Source organism: Pygoscelis adeliae, unplaced genomic scaffold (assembly GCF_000699105.1).
Source record: "Pygoscelis adeliae isolate BGI_AS28 unplaced genomic scaffold, ASM69910v1 Scaffold186, whole genome shotgun sequence".
In the NCBI taxonomy this organism is placed as follows: domain Eukaryota; kingdom Metazoa; phylum Chordata; class Aves; order Sphenisciformes; family Spheniscidae; genus Pygoscelis; species Pygoscelis adeliae.
Genome location: NW_008825071.1, coordinates 7,092,390 through 7,107,689, shown reverse-complemented (window position 1 = coordinate 7,107,689; position 15,300 = coordinate 7,092,390). Strand labels below are relative to the sequence as shown.

The 15,300-nt window shown below is 41.6% G+C and overlaps 1 protein-coding gene across 4 annotated transcripts in view; it reads left to right on the top strand.

The window, feature by feature from the left end:
- The window catches only part of JARID2 (jumonji, AT rich interactive domain 2), a 236,018-nt gene that overhangs the window by 215,494 nt on the left and 5,224 nt on the right, over window positions 1-15,300 (top strand). For all 4 annotated transcript variants that reach the window (XM_009326493.1, XM_009326494.1, XM_009326496.1 and 1 more), the window contains 7 exons: window positions 61-153; window positions 592-710; window positions 874-944; window positions 1,791-1,905; window positions 5,823-5,937; window positions 6,798-6,980; window positions 13,278-13,408. In XM_009326493.1, coding sequence (XP_009324768.1) covers window positions 61-153; window positions 592-710; window positions 874-944; window positions 1,791-1,905; window positions 5,823-5,937; window positions 6,798-6,980; window positions 13,278-13,408 — 827 coding nt within the window. The remainder of the gene's footprint in view (window positions 1-60; window positions 154-591; window positions 711-873; window positions 945-1,790; window positions 1,906-5,822; window positions 5,938-6,797; window positions 6,981-13,277; window positions 13,409-15,300) is intronic.

Sequence of the window (15,300 nt, the reverse complement as noted above, 5' to 3'; positions counted from 1 at the left end):
GGGGGAAAGGAGGCAGGTTTTTTTTATTTTCACTTTTAATTTTATTTTCTTTTTCCACAGGGTAGGTCTGTTTCTTTAACAACCTTCTACCGAACAGCAAGAAACATCATGAACATGTGCTTCACAAAGGAGCCTACAGTAGCTGAAGTAGAGGTGAGGCCAACACAAGGGGTGGTAAAAGTTTTTATTTCAGGGGATTGAGTATGGGGATTCAGTATAGTTGACGTTCAGGCATTACCATAAGCAGTTCAAGGCTGTCTAGTGTGGGAGAAAAATAAATGGTTAGATAGGCATGGTACTGATTCTTCCTTTTAAAATTTTTCGACATTTTTAATAAAGGTGTTGGTGAACTGAGGGAGAGAAAGAAGTCTTAATCTGTCATGTGCTGAAGCACAGGAGCCAAGAGAATCTAAACTCTGTCTTTCCAATTCATTGTTACTTTTAAGTATTTATATTCTTATTTTTAAGCAGTGTTTTATGTTGAATTACATTGAGGTCATGAAAGCCCTGTAAATTTCTGGGGTTTATATTTTAATGAGAGATACCTTGTTCAGTCAATTAAAAATGCATTACCGCTTTCTCTTACTGCAGCAAGAATATTGGCGGATAGTGGAACAGAAAGATTGCCATGTAGCAGTGCATTGTGGAAAAGTAGATACCAACACTCATGGGAGCGGCTTTCCCGTGGGAAAATCTGAACCATTTTCAAGGTAAGAACACCAAATCCACCCACTTTGTCGACTCATGCCAGCTGCCCCATTGTGCTGAGTGGAGGTAGGGGGTGCGAGGCCGGCAGGGCGGCTTGGCACTGGGGATGTTGGCACTGGGAACGTGCACTGACATGTGTCTGCCTCTGTGTCACCCCTTGAACAGGCATGGGTGGAACCTCACAGTCCTTCCTAATAATACAGGATCCATCCTGCGACATCTTGGTGCTGTGCCTGGTAAGCAAGTCTCTTTTCTATGTCTCCAGCAGGTGTAAGTGTCCTCTAAATGTGGTGGTGCAGTCACCAAAGTCTTCTCCCTCTTTCTGGCCCCTCTGTTCGCCAGCTGACCAGGTAGACACACAATTGTATGTAGCAGGTGGCATTTAAAGGTATGAAGACAGGTGTGTAGGTAAAGAATTAAGGAATAGTTGAGACCGTGTACCTGGGAGGAACCAGCTGTACTTGCAGTATCCCTTTCTGTTGTTGCCAGTACCTCAGTGTTCTTGCTTTGTGTCAGGGTGATGAAGGACAGAGCCAAGCAACTTCCTTACTTGCAAACCTAGTCTGTAGCGCTGGGCAAAGCAGCACACAAGTTTTCTAAATGAATTGTCATGAGTGCTCCAGCTGCATATGTGCCATTGCAATTTACTCGTAGAAACATTAGCTGAAAGCATAATTCAGTCTCCTGTGCAGGCACTGAGCCTGAACAAACCAACTGGGAAACAGGATACCTGTTTACAAGTACACGTACACTTGACAACGTGAAGCAACCTCCTCTGATCAATGGCATTGAGCTTGAATTATGGTTATTTGCAAATTCTCTAAAGAATAAAAATTTTTTACAGCTATTATAAAACAAATATGTTCAAGGGCACTGTAACTGGCTGGGTAGATATTTTGTTAGTGGAAAATGCTGAATTTGTTAAATTATTCTCTGTGAATTATTCATTCTGGTAGGAAGACTTAAAACTTAAGGGTCAGCTCGCGGGTAGCACAAGATTTTCAGCTGAAACGCCCTCTCAAACTGTCTTTTAATTAGAAACTGCAGTCACTCAAAACTCATTTTCAATCTTTTTCTTTTAGGAGTGACAATTCCTTGGCTAAATATTGGCATGGTCTTTTCTACCTCATGCTGGTCTCGAGACCAAAATCACCTTCCATACATTGACTACTTACACACTGGTGCTGATTGCATTTGGTAGGTATTCCTGTGTTTTGTTTTCCTCGCATTCACCGCAGTGGCTGTCTGTAGGCTGGTGTTGACAGCAGCTTGTTTAGTACCTTTTGCATGAATGAATCTCACCTAGAAGGTCCAGAGTGTGTGATTACAGTTTTAATGGAAAAAGGTAGTATAAACTTAAGTGATGAAACACCCTTTCCTGGAAGAAAAGTTTCACTTTATCTTCCATGCTCTATTCTGAGATAGCTAGCAATAAACTGTTTCTGCTTGACATAGGGTTTAATCTACGGAAAGTTTTCATGACGTGGAAGCCAAATGACAGCTAGTCCAGGTAGACTTGCCTTAGGCTGGCAGAGGGACACATGTCAAGCTAGCTCCATATTGTCACTTGTGAAATGATTGAATCCATGCTCTGACTAAATAGGCACCACTTTCTTATTTACGCAAAATATCTTGAACTCTGTATCTACCAGGTCCCTAATATTTTCTCTCATGTGAATTTTTTTCATTATCATATGATAATAATTTTTACAGTGGTTACACACATCATTCTAGTGTCTCAACGTGGACATCACCAGTTAGCTGCTAGCTACATTTCATATTTTGTAGACACTTCATGCAAACAGACTTAACACTCAGCTTATCAATGGTTTTGAACATGGTGAATCCTTCCTGAATTGGGTGCATACATACTACTACAGATGATGAGGAGTTAGATTGCAATGGAAGTACAACAGCTGATGGAGGGATTAGAGGAGGCAGGTGCTGCTGGCATGTCATGTGCCTTTCTGCCAGGTTCCTGCGATACTGGTGTTACTACCCAAGAGGATCACCAGTGAGAACAATGAATGATAAGCAATATAACTGTGTTTCTTGATCAGAGAAAATGCAATAAATGGAGAAGAAAAGTTGTTTAAATGGTGCCCCCCTGCAAAGGTGAGAAGCTGGTTCCCTTTCAGCAGTTCCCCTTTTGAACCCTGAGCTACGGAAGCCTTTGGCTCCTCGTGTGGTGTGACGGGAGAAGGCCTGCAGGACCCCCTTTGCATCCAGGAGTCCCTGTGGTGGCAGTGGCAGTGTCAACTGCTCTCCATTAACCTGCAAAGTGTGTACTTCAGCCCTTACCTTAAACTCCCGTATTTCTCAGCTGGTGCTGATGTCAGCAGTGCTGACCCACCTGTCAGTGGGAAAGCACATGGCCCAGAAAAAAGGATTTGGAATCTTGGAGGAAACCATTAAAGCAGGAGCTCCTCTCTCTAAATATTTTAAGTTGGAGAAATGTATGTGATCATACCAAGGGGTAAAGGTAAACACTGGATTGTGCTGCAGACCTGGGAGTTTCTGTCACATTCTGTCATGGGCATTTCATGGCTCTTCCCCCTCTTCTGTGAATCAGGAGTCTGTAATCTTTTATAATAATATACTATCAGAACCAATTGCTAAGCAAGCTATGTTGTCCTCAACCTTAGGTGAGTCTGTTTATGACATTCATCTAGTCTTAAATGACAGTAAATTCCAAACAGAACGTGTTCAGGAATCCCGTAATTAAGTTCTGAGGCCACTCTTTGTACTGTGCATGTCAGAACATGTGCCTTTCGGGATTGAAAAGACCTGAATGCAGCCAGTCAGTTTTAGAAAAGGCTACTCCTTCTGTTTTTCCAAGCCAAGAAGAATGAAACCAAAGAAGCCATTTGCTTTTTCTTGATGGGCTTACTTATACATAGAAGTACATAGCTTCAGGTGTACTTGTAGCAATTGCCTTGATGAAACATGGGTGGTAAGCAGGAATAACTCGTAAGAAGAAAGAAGCGAAACTCCTTTGTCTGTAAAAGCTATTCTTTGGCAAGGCTGCCAGGCTGAAGTGTCAGGCTAATATGCATTATTAACTCATTACAACTTTTAATATTGCAATAAAGTACCCAACTTTACTGAGGAAAAGATTAATTTAATAACTCTATGTCTGGTGTAATATCTGGAGTAGCCCTGACAGCATTGCGTTCAGTGGCTGCTTCAGTGATAACAAAGCAGGCGACTGGGCACTAAAGCTCTTCTCTGTCTTGCCAAGTCCACCCAGCATCCAGAATTCTTCTCTTCCCTGTGGTGCTAAAATCAGTGGTGCGTCTTTACCTGTAGATTGCTCAGGTCACTGTCTAATCTCTTGGAGCACTCAATTTTCATGCAGGGCAGAGGTCAGTGTCCTAACCTTTTTATTCAGGAAGGATCCTCAGTGCCCATTAAAAGAAGAAAATCTTGTTCTGCCCAAGACACTCGGAAGACTCTGCTGGCTGCTCACTTCCCATTTTTATAGGTACATGAAGAATTGCGAGTGAGTGGAGTTGCAGTATATGCCTCAGTCCTGCCAGTAGTCAGACAGTCACATGCACTTCTGTGGTGCCCATCCTCTTCACACATCCTTCCCATGCTTTTTCCTGGGCCCATCTTGTGAGGGACTGCATGCTTGAATCTTTCAGCTGTTCCAGCTATATTTTCTGATTCTAAAAGAAAAGAGTGGGCTCTGCCATGTTCTGGATTTGAATTTAAAATATTATCACCAAGATCTAAAATCTGTTATTATAGTGTAACTAGAGTAATACTCTACACACACGCAGCTGTTCTGCAGCTGTCACTGTTAGCAGTGCAGGTACTGCAAAGTATTTGATACACAGCATGCATTTAAAATTGCTGTTGGGACTCGATCCTTGTCAAGACGAGGAGCTTCCACTTCCCCTCTCTATAACCCTAGGATTTCTTAGCAAGGTCCTGATCTTTGTCAGTATATATGTAAGGAGTCAGTCTATGTACACCTGGGCAACCAGCTCATTAGAGCCCCTATTGTGGCTACAGTTAGCTGTACGAGTAGATATTGTCATCTCTTCTGGTTCTCGGCTTGAAGATTAACAAAGACAAATCAAAGTCATCATCAGTACAGTGAACAGTAACAAGATGTTCAAATCATGGGAAGTACAGCCTCCTACAGACTAATCAAGCAGGATAACTCTGTATGACGCATACGGAGTTAATAGTGCATATTATAAGCAAATATCCTGACAAGGTCTGTAAGGCCAGCATAACACTTTATGAAATCAGTGGAGAGACTGGATGGATGACAAGAAAACTGCACCTCTTCCCCAAAATCTTTCCAGATTCTTTCTCTTCTCTTGTTGCCAAGTCTGGAAAAACATCTGTGTGTGTGTCTGGCATGAGCACGGGTGGGCTCCAGATTGAGGTCTCACTGCTTAAAGTGAACTGAGATAAGTCATGATAAATCTGGAGATGTTTTTTATTTGTCTGAGCATAACAAATCCAAATAAAGTAATGTCACAGATAAAGCCCAGCGTGACAGCAACTCAAGGCAGGTTTGGGAATCCCAGGATTTGCGCTGTGTTTCCCACCAAGCCATGCTGCTCGGTTCGTAGTCGTCAGGTACCAACTACCAGATCTTGGGAACAGGTATCTCCTGGGTGGATATAAGCCATTACCCTTCTGGCAAGGTGCAAGCAAGAGCAGCGGCTAATTGTCACCATATCGCCTCCCTGCATCCAGCAAAATAGCAGTTCTCTGGATGTGTGAAGCTAAGACCTGAGACTCCTACGTTATTTCTTGTAACTTCCGTGGAGGGAGGACTGCTGGCAGTAAGCATAGAGAGGACAGCTGCTTCCTTGGCTTCTAAAGGAGAGGAGGATGTGCAACTCGGCATATACCCAGAGCTTTAAATCTCTCTTGCTGCTTTGGCTTGCTCTTAGGTCTTTCTTTTGTTGCAAGGGAGAGGAGGGATGTGGGATTTGTTTAGTAAGCAAGGCAAGAGGTCTTAGGCTGCTTTGTGTACACAGTTCTTTCTTTTAGTCAATGTCCTGGTCTGAATTGCCTGTTACTGTGTAGCTGTGCACTGTTATTTACTCCACAGTAAATCTTTCTCTTTTCCTCTGACAAAACAACAGGTATTGCATTCCTTGCATCCCTGCTGCGGCGGAGAACAAACTTGCTGATGTGGTACATACCCTGCTGCAAGCCAATGGCACTCCAGGGCTGGAAATGCTTGAAAGTAATGTAATGGTAGGTTAACACTGGGAGAGGTATTCCCATTTGAGAACCCAAGGCTAATCAGAAGGCTGGTTGTTTGGGGATTTATTTTGGTTTTGTCTTACACTACAGTGATGCAGAGGTGGTTGTTAGAATCTGGCTACTTTCTACTTGCAGTGTTTACCCACAGGGCATTTTTCTAACAAGGCTCACATATTAAAATGTTGACATAAAAATAAACGTAACAGTGCAATAAATGTCCATTTTTAATATTGTCCATAATGTATTTAACCTCACAAAGGGAGTGTTTTGTAATCAATTAATCTGCCATGATTGACATTTTATGATGCCATCATGGATATGAGAAGTCTAATACTTCAAAGGATTTAAAAGTATTTTTGGCTCCCTTGTTTATTTTGTGGATAACAATTTCCATTTAATGCATTTAAGTATAAATTTGGGAGCCCACAACAAAAACAACTCCCTCGGCTGTCCGTGTTAACATCTCTAACAGAAGTGCAGTAGCAAGGTGGATTCAATGCCAAGGCTGAAAAGATCTCGATGGAAAACCGAATGGCCTGCGTTACTTTCTGTAGTAGTAGATAGTATTGTTTTGAGGCTTTTGTGTTTGAGATTGTTTGGCAAGTGAAAGTTTAAACTGTTGGTTTCAAAAGAGCCACTTCTGTAATTTTCACTCCAAACACCTAAGCTTCAGCATGTGCAGAAGGGAAGAGGGAAGGCGAACAGAGCTGAGCTGTTAGCAGAGCACGGCTTTTCTCCGCAACAAGTAGCATGTGGCAGTACCCAGCAAGGAAGGGGATCTAACCATAGAAGAAAGCTCTGATTTTTTTTTTTATTTTTTTCTCTTTTGTTTTGCTTTTATGTCTTTCTAGATCTCCCCAGAAATCTTGTGTAAGGAGGGGATCAGGGTGCACCGTACTGTACAGCAGAGCGGGCAGTTTGTTGTCTGTTTTCCTGGATCCTTTGTGTCTAAAGTGTGTTGTGGCTATAGTGTTTCTGAAACAGTGCACTTTGCTACCACCCAGTGGACAAGTATGGGGTTTAAAACAGCCAAGGTAAGTTGAGAAAAGGAGTTAAAGTGGATTCACGGCCCTGCCATCTAAAACGACAGCAAACCAGACATTCCAGTATTGTGAGACTAGTACAAGTACGTCTATTTTTGTGGACTATTAAATAAAAAAAGGAAAAAAAGTTCTGCAAGGCATAGGACGATGCAGTGTTTTCAGAAAAGCAACAGAGGTAATAATTGATAGCTAAAAACTTCTGTATATTTGAAAAATTCAGAAGATTGTTCTGCCTGCAGACCAGTTTGTGAGGAAGCTTTTCAAAAATCCCTTCAGAGCTAATGATAATATATTATATTATGCTTACCAATTTTTTTTAAGTGATGTTTTCTAGAACCATTAGAATCTCAGGTGCAAATATCTGAATAACTGTGCTTGTTAGCTCCTATGATAGGCAGAGTCAATTAATACTCGCAGCTGTATTGCTTGTCTTTCTCTGCCCCTTCATTCAGGAAAAGCTGTTGATCAGGGCAATTTCAATTTTAATCGACTTGAAAATCCTTAGGTTCACTGACCAGCCCATCCAATACTAAGCTGTAAATAAAACAAACTTCCCATTCCCTTTTCACACAACTGAGGAAGGTTGTCTGCAGAAACAAACAGGTGAATTGCCCAGTCATCATGATTTTGGCTACAGTTCTCTGTTCTTGGGCAAATAATATATGTCACTAATTGTGTTCCCAACCTCCTCAAATACACTATGGGTTACAGATGCTATTTTGGTATAATGTTTTATAGCTAAGCCACTAGTAAATTATCATGTACAACTTCAGACCAAGTGGTTAGTAAGTAATTAAATGTAATATGTCCACAGTTAGGTTTTGGTTCTTTAGGGTTAATGGAATTCTTCCAGCCTGGTTATACTAACTGTATATTAACTTAGTTTGAAATAAAAGGTTATTTTATTACAGATTTATTTGGGGGGAAGGTGGGAATTGTATATATGTGTAGGTAAGGAGTAAGATTCCTGAGCTAACCTTTTCTGTCTGGAGGTACACAATTATATTAACTCCATATGCTGTATTTATTGCTCTACTGAACACTTGTTTGATATTGTGAAAATGCCACTCCTGTAAGAGACAGAAATCACTATGCAGCAATTAAAAAGCTCTTCTTGGTGCCTCAAATTCTGAAGAACAGTTTCTTTTGATTAATTTTTAAGAGCTTTGCACTGGGTAAATATAAGCTGACTGAAAATCCAACAGTTTCCAATCTGTGATAACCTACCTTGGAAAGTGAAGTGACAGCTCTCACAAACTTTACAAGAACCACAGATATGCACTTATATCAAAATAACTCTGGAAACACCTACTGCAGTGTTATTTTCCTTCTTTTTTTCCCTTCCCCCTCTTCTTTCCTCAAACTATCCTATGTTCTTAACTCCCTTAAATTTTGGAAATTCTTCCTTGGTTCCTTCACTTTGACAAGGCACTTTGCCATTTTCAAAGGCTGGCTGGGATTGTGCTTTTCAGAGGTTGTGAGAAGTTCTGTGTAAGGAGCAAGATTCCCCTTTTGGACTGTTCATGAACTCTCTGACAAACAACTGTACCTTCCTGTCTGTCCGTTCTCAACAGCAATATTGACAGTTTTCAGCTGTTTGATACATTAATTTTGTTTTCATTCTGTGATACTGTGACCTGATTTTTTTATAGTGACTCTCTTTATATTACTAAACAATGTTGTTTCATTTCATGTATTGAATAACTGCTCAATCTCCTTTAATATATGGAAAAATGAAATTCTGCATCTGAAATTGTATTGATTTCAGTTTATAAGGAGTGGGGATAATTGTTGGAATAAAGGCGTTTGTATAAAGCCTGGTTTCACCTGAACCACACGTGGAACCAGGTTGCTGGCTTTTGAAAAACACCCTAAGAGCCCTTGAAATTTTAAACTAAGGATGAGGAGAAGGTTTACATGTGTGGTGGAAGAGTTTGTGTTTGGAATGGCAAAGGGGTAACTCCATATCCTCAAATAAGGCATTGGGCAAAGTCAGTAAAACTCATTTAGGGTACAGGAAAACTGAATATTGGACTAAATGAATGCACTCTGGTCTAGAGGTTTGGAAATAAGAAGGGATGTCTGGTTTTAAAGGAGGGCTTTGCTGGTATAGGGCCAACCAGAAACTTGGTGGAAAGAAGAGACTCAGCCGGTACCGTAATACAAGAGGAAGAAGTACATAGGAAAGATGGAGTTAGTCATCCAGTTGGAGCAGCGCTGCTGCACACAGAAGAGAGCTTACGATCAAATAAGCCAGGTTTAACTGTCACCAGTGACAGAATCCCTGTGCACTGATCTTCCCATCCTAAAGAGGAAAAGCATGGTATTAGCACTGTGCTCCTGACTATCCAGCCAAGATGCTGGCAGGGGCTTTATATGTATCCCCCCCAAGTTTTAATTTGGGTGAGGAACGTGCCTTTAAAATGCCGCACAGTTACCATTCCTTGGTTCTTATCACAGAGCTGTCTTAGGCTAAGCAGACTGGGTTGCTTTGAGACGAAACCAAATGGGAAGAGGCGCTCCAGGAGTGCACCTGATGTTCTCCAAACACTGGTGGTGGTGTGGCCACAGGACCAGGCTAGACTGCTCTGAAGTAAAGCCATCGGCTTTGCACACACACGTCCTGTGGATGTTTGGGTCCTCAGCATCAACTGTATCGCACTGCACATCTACTCCTGCTTCGCCATACTGGATGGTGTGTAGACGTAGCCTGTGTTACACTAAACGAGATGAGAGAACCTGCGAGGACAGGACATACGATGATAATGGGCAATGCTGGTCTCCTCCCCCTTGCTAGGATAGTGGTTGTGTTGGTGTGTGATGCCAGAACCGAAGTGGTTTCAGGGAGCAGCTAGTCAGGAAATCCACACAAGAAGAAACTGTCGTCTCACTTCTCAGCAGTAGGTGGAGCCTATCAAGCAGCTGCGCTGTGATGGTGAGCAGAGATTAAGAAACTTGAAAGAGCAGTAAAATGCAAAATATCCACTACTGTGGTGTTTCATTTCAAAAGATGTCCTCGCATAATACCAAGGAAGCTTGTTAAATTGAGAATGCAGAAAGAAGGGTTAAGTGTTTGCATGCAGCATAGGAATTGTTTAAAGATGCCATGTTAGAGGCTCACAACACATGCACGTTGTCTAGCAAAAAAAATATTTCAAAAGGCAAACCCCCATTAAACTTTGCATGGCTAAACACCAGGAGAAAGGAGTCTGTTTGAAATGAGACCAAAAAATCCTTTCTGTGTCCAGAAGATGAAAATGCAAATAAAACAACCACTCAAGCAAGATGCATGCAAATACACACAAACGCAGACCAAAAAGAGATTTCGAAGAACAACTTGCTAAAGGCCAAAAGAAAAAATAAACGTAGAAAACAATGAGACTGAGCTAATCAACATGGCTTTTGCAGCGAGGTCATGGCCCCCAGGCCTTGAAACTTTTGGAAGGACGTATGGCCAAAAAGATCCAGCTGACAGAGTCTGTGAGTATTTCTGGGAGACTTTTGCCGAGGTCCCTCAGAAAAGGCTCTTAAAGAAATTAACCTGCCATGGGTTGAGGGGGAAAGTTCACGCACCAAAAACTGATTTAAAGAGAAGCAGAGGATGGGAGCAAATGGTCAGTTTTTATCACGGAGGGAGGTCTCTTTCTGTGTTCCTCAGGAACTTGTACTAAGAACAGTACAGTTCAACATACCCGTAAATAACCTAGAAAGGGAAGTGAATAGCAAAACGAATCCTTTATACTGAGGATATTAATGGTAATGACAGCAAAAATTAAAGCTATGAGGTGTTACAGAAAGATTTCATGATACTGAGTGATCTGAGTGAGAAAATGGGTTGATAAATCTTAAATGACTCGGGAGCAAAAATTAATCCTAATTTGACAGACACAGCGATGGGCTCTGAACGAGCTCTTGCTACTGAGAAAAGAGGTCTTTGGATTCCTATGGAGCTGCCAGCCAAGGGCTCCGGAGAGGTTTGAAAAAATATCTTGAACGTTAGGAATTGCAAGGAGAGACTAGAGAACAAAGCAGAAACATTGCTGTGGCACTGCGTAGGCTCTTGGTATGGCCATGGCTTGAATACTTGTGCAATTCTGAGTCCCTGATTGCAAAAGGAATATAGAGGAACTAGAGAAAGTACAGCAGAGATTAATGATTAAAGGTATGAATTAGCCTCTGCATTAAATATAAGAGGACTACTCAGCCTGGAAAATTAATGACCGAGATATGTATACGATAGTAAGATCGGCTCACAAGTGGCAGGGTGATGATAATTATAATATGAATGTTCACTGTCTCTCATAACATTGAAAAACGTGTCATTAAAAGAAATGATTAGGCAGTAGGTCAAAAGCAAACAAAAGTCTGTTTTAAAATACTTATCTGTGTATTTCAGTACTGTATTGAAGAGAAAAACGTACATGGATTCAGAAATTCAGATAAATGCACAGATCCAGTGAGTTGTGCTTAAACGCAGCACAGACCCGTCTCGGGCTCAGGAGGTCACTGAGCTGCCAGCCAGCAGGAGCGTACCTCGGTTTTTTCTCTAGCCACCCACTGTGGCCTTTTATCCTGGCTGCGTGTGTTGCCTGTGCGGGCTTTTGATCTGGCTTGGAGTGGCTGTTCTTATGCAGCCTTGGACAACGTGCAAAGCAAATCTAACGTGCAACAAAACTTCTCATCCCACTCCTAAAAGTACAGCTGTTCTGAGCCCAGGCAGGCTCTAGCAGAACCTTCTGAAGAACGCTTTTCTTACCTGTGACCCTCTTTTGAATGCTATCTGGTCCGCAGATTTTACTAATACATTTTTATATATATATATATATATATGTATATATATAAGTTATCACTTCAATACATGCCATCGGTGCTATTAAAAACGATGAATTTTATGATATATTGGTTCTGAAAAAAGAAATACCAAGAGCATGTAATTAGGGTTACAAAACAGGGTGAAAAAAATTAAGGTTAAAGATGAATCTTCGTTTTTGTTTGTGCTGACTAGGTATTTGGTGGGCTTGACTCCTAACCAAAATGGCACCTTCACATTACACTCCAGTGCTAGTGTCATTTTGAAAACTGTCTGACTCTATATAAAACAAAACATACCTCTTCAGAAAACTCTAGACCTTTCCCAGCTGTGTAGTAAATGAAGGAATTTGCCTACATAGGAATTATCAAAAGTGTTTAAGCTACCAAAATCAGTCAGTTTGTATTGACAGGAATGAAAGACATAGCTTTAAAAGCTTACAGAGAGAGGAACCGATAACAGCAAAACTGAGCAGAACTGAAACCCCCTCTTTTGCCTGTTAGCTCTTTTCCCTGACATCTACCTGTTTTGCTAGTTGTTGTCTTTTTGATGTTTTAAAAGATGCAAAATAACAGCAGTCCTGGGCTTCAAGCAGGTCAGAAGACTAGATCTTGCTGGATGGCCGAGAGTGCCAATAGTGTATTACTGAGCTTAAGTGATTGTGTTGCTCCTCTTGGCCTCCACAGGAAAAAACGAATTTTTAGGGAGAGAATTTTGAGGCATTTGTTGATTCCTCCACTTCAGCGGACTGCAAGCTAATCTATGCCTGGGCATCCTTCTTTTTATTTTTCTCATTTTCTTGACATCTCTCCTGTCCTTGTCTTTTCCACTGATGAAGTTTAATTTTCTTTTTTTGAAAAAAGGGTGTACCCGAAATGTGGTGGAGTATTTGCATTTTGCTTCATTCTCTTTGTATATGCAGACTTTGCCTAGCTTTTCTCTGCATTAAATTTCACAGTAAAACATACGAAGAAAAGATAGCATACAGATCGATTTCTTAGCATACACGCCATCATGCATTGCAGGTACTTTTCTGCTCTCTACTGGCGACTTGGAACAAAACCAAACTGAGATATGATAGGCACTAGGGTATTCTCTGAGAAAGCAGTTGATTGTGACTGTCTGGTAGCATGCATTTGGTTTAGGTTTTAGAGGTTTTTTTCTGTGGCATTGGTTCACCTAAAGCACGTGCAGAAAACCTTCTTTCATAGTCCTTTCAACAGGAAGACCCAATTCAGCAAAGCACTTGGGCACCTGGCTTTCCCCTGAAAGGACTGATTTATAATCAGTGTTTATTTCAGTGTGAAGTTAGGTGCTGGATGTAAGTTAGGAACGCAAATAATGTGTTTAATTTGGACTAGAGAAAGCTCTTACTTTTGGTTGTTTTAAAAGGCTACTTTTTGCTACGTTGAATTCATTCTTCGTAACTTTCTATTTTGGAATTTGCTTAAGAACTAATTTGGCAATTTCTGTCCCAGGAAATGAAGAGACGACGTATAGCCAAACCATTTTCAATGGAAAAGTTGCTTTATCAGATTGCAACAGCAGAAGCAAAAAAGGAAAATGGACCGACTCTGAGTACGATATCATCACTTCTTGGAGAGCTCAGGTAACGAATTGGGGGCCTGTTGTACCTATTTTGTTTTCATTGACAGACTCCAGAGGTGGATGACGTAAGTAACCATTTCAGACATATGTCTCACCTACTTAACCAAGCAAAAGCCCAGCAAACATACTTGAAGACAGCCACATGTGGAAGAAGCAGTTTCCTTGGCTGTATCTGATGTGAGGGTGCCCATGGTTAGGATGTCTTACTCTAAGTTTTCCCTACTTTGGGCACCATCAGAGAATTAAAACTACAGTTTGCTTTGGGTTTCTATTTTGTTGATCCTTGATGCTGAGAGTCAAGATTTCCTGATGCATTAGGTGAGCTACGTGGTGCCAAGTGGTTAAATACCTTTCTTTGCTTTTTCAACCTCTTGGCAGGAGTAGCCACTGTCAGTCCATGCCTGTAATGGGTTTTGCACCGGGAACCCTTCTCTTCAGCATCCAGATTGTTATACGACAGTTGTAGAAGGTACTTTGTATAGGGAAAGTTGTCTTGATTTAAACCACTGAATAAGTGAGCAGCTTATGCATGGGTGCTAACGCATCTTGCATTAGAACTTGAACGTTTTAAAGAAAAAAAACTTCACACTCCTTTTTCTCTCCAGTATTAAGGAAACATGTTTAGGGTTTCTCTTAAGACAGGTAAAAAAGAAAATATAATGTTGCCTGGCTTCCTGTGTAATGATCTTCTCTTTTGTTCCCTACCATGTAGTTGCTACCTATCTTTCAAGTTTGTGACAACTGGTACTCGAGATGTCAAGAAAGTTTTGATGAATGGAATCTACAAACTGTATTTAACTAACTAGCATGTTCATTTGGAAAAATTCCAGTGACATATTGAAGGGGAAAACAGCCCATGTGTTGTTTTAGTGTTCAGAAAGAAATACAAAGAGGTGTGCTGACTGCTTTACCTGCAGCTGGTTCCCCTGTGGGAATAATCACTTCCAAGTGCATTTTTTTTTTTTTTTCCTTGAAGAGGAAAAGTCTGCAAGTGCGAAAGGTGAAACAGAAATGTTGGTGCTTGCTGTTAGACCATCACATCGACCTCTATCAGAGTGGTTCTCAAACTTGTTCTTATGCTTAGGTTGGAATTCTCTGGAGGATATCGGTCCTTCCTGTGGCTGCTTATGTAAAACAAAATCCCAAACAACAAAACCTGAAAAACCCAACCAAAGTGGAACACTGTACCATATTTTTTTTTCCTTTGTTTTGTTTTGCTTGTTTGTTCTGTGTCTTTTGCTGCCTCCTCTCCTGATCTGCCTTGGTTGCTCAGTTTGCCCATGCCATTTGCTTAGCTTGGCTCTCCACCCATCTTCAGCTGTGTCTGGTGGTGAGCTTTTTTATTCTCCCCTTCCATCTGCTCAGCTCGCTCCACACTTGCTGTCTTCCGCTCGGCTCCAACTCGACCTGCTCTCCTAATGCTGTATAGTTCAGCATAGGAAGTATTGTCCACCTTGCGGACGCCGTGGGTGAAGGGCGGCTAGAGGGCTTAGTCTTTGCTCTTAATTGACATCTCCTTCTTTTTCCCCTGGGTGTACAGCAAGATCTTCGTCTTTTGGCACAATCACTTGCCCTGCTCCCCCTTTCCTGCCTGAAGCACCTCACGGCAGCAGGTCCTTGGTTCATCTCTGCCTCCTGATGAAGGTGGCTATGTTACTCCTGACAGCAACGGCTCCTCCTCCTCAAGGTGGCTTTTGGCAACTTCAGGAATGACAGTCATGTTAGCCACATCTCCCGACTCTCCACATGGCCCCGAGCAACCATCGACCTCCAGGAAGTACTCAGCAGTCCCCAGTTCTCTGTGGAGCAGTTTGAGAACCACTGGCTTGATACAGTGGTCGCTGTTAAAATCCGGAGATAGCTTTCGCAATTAGGCAGCGTTTCTGTGGTGCT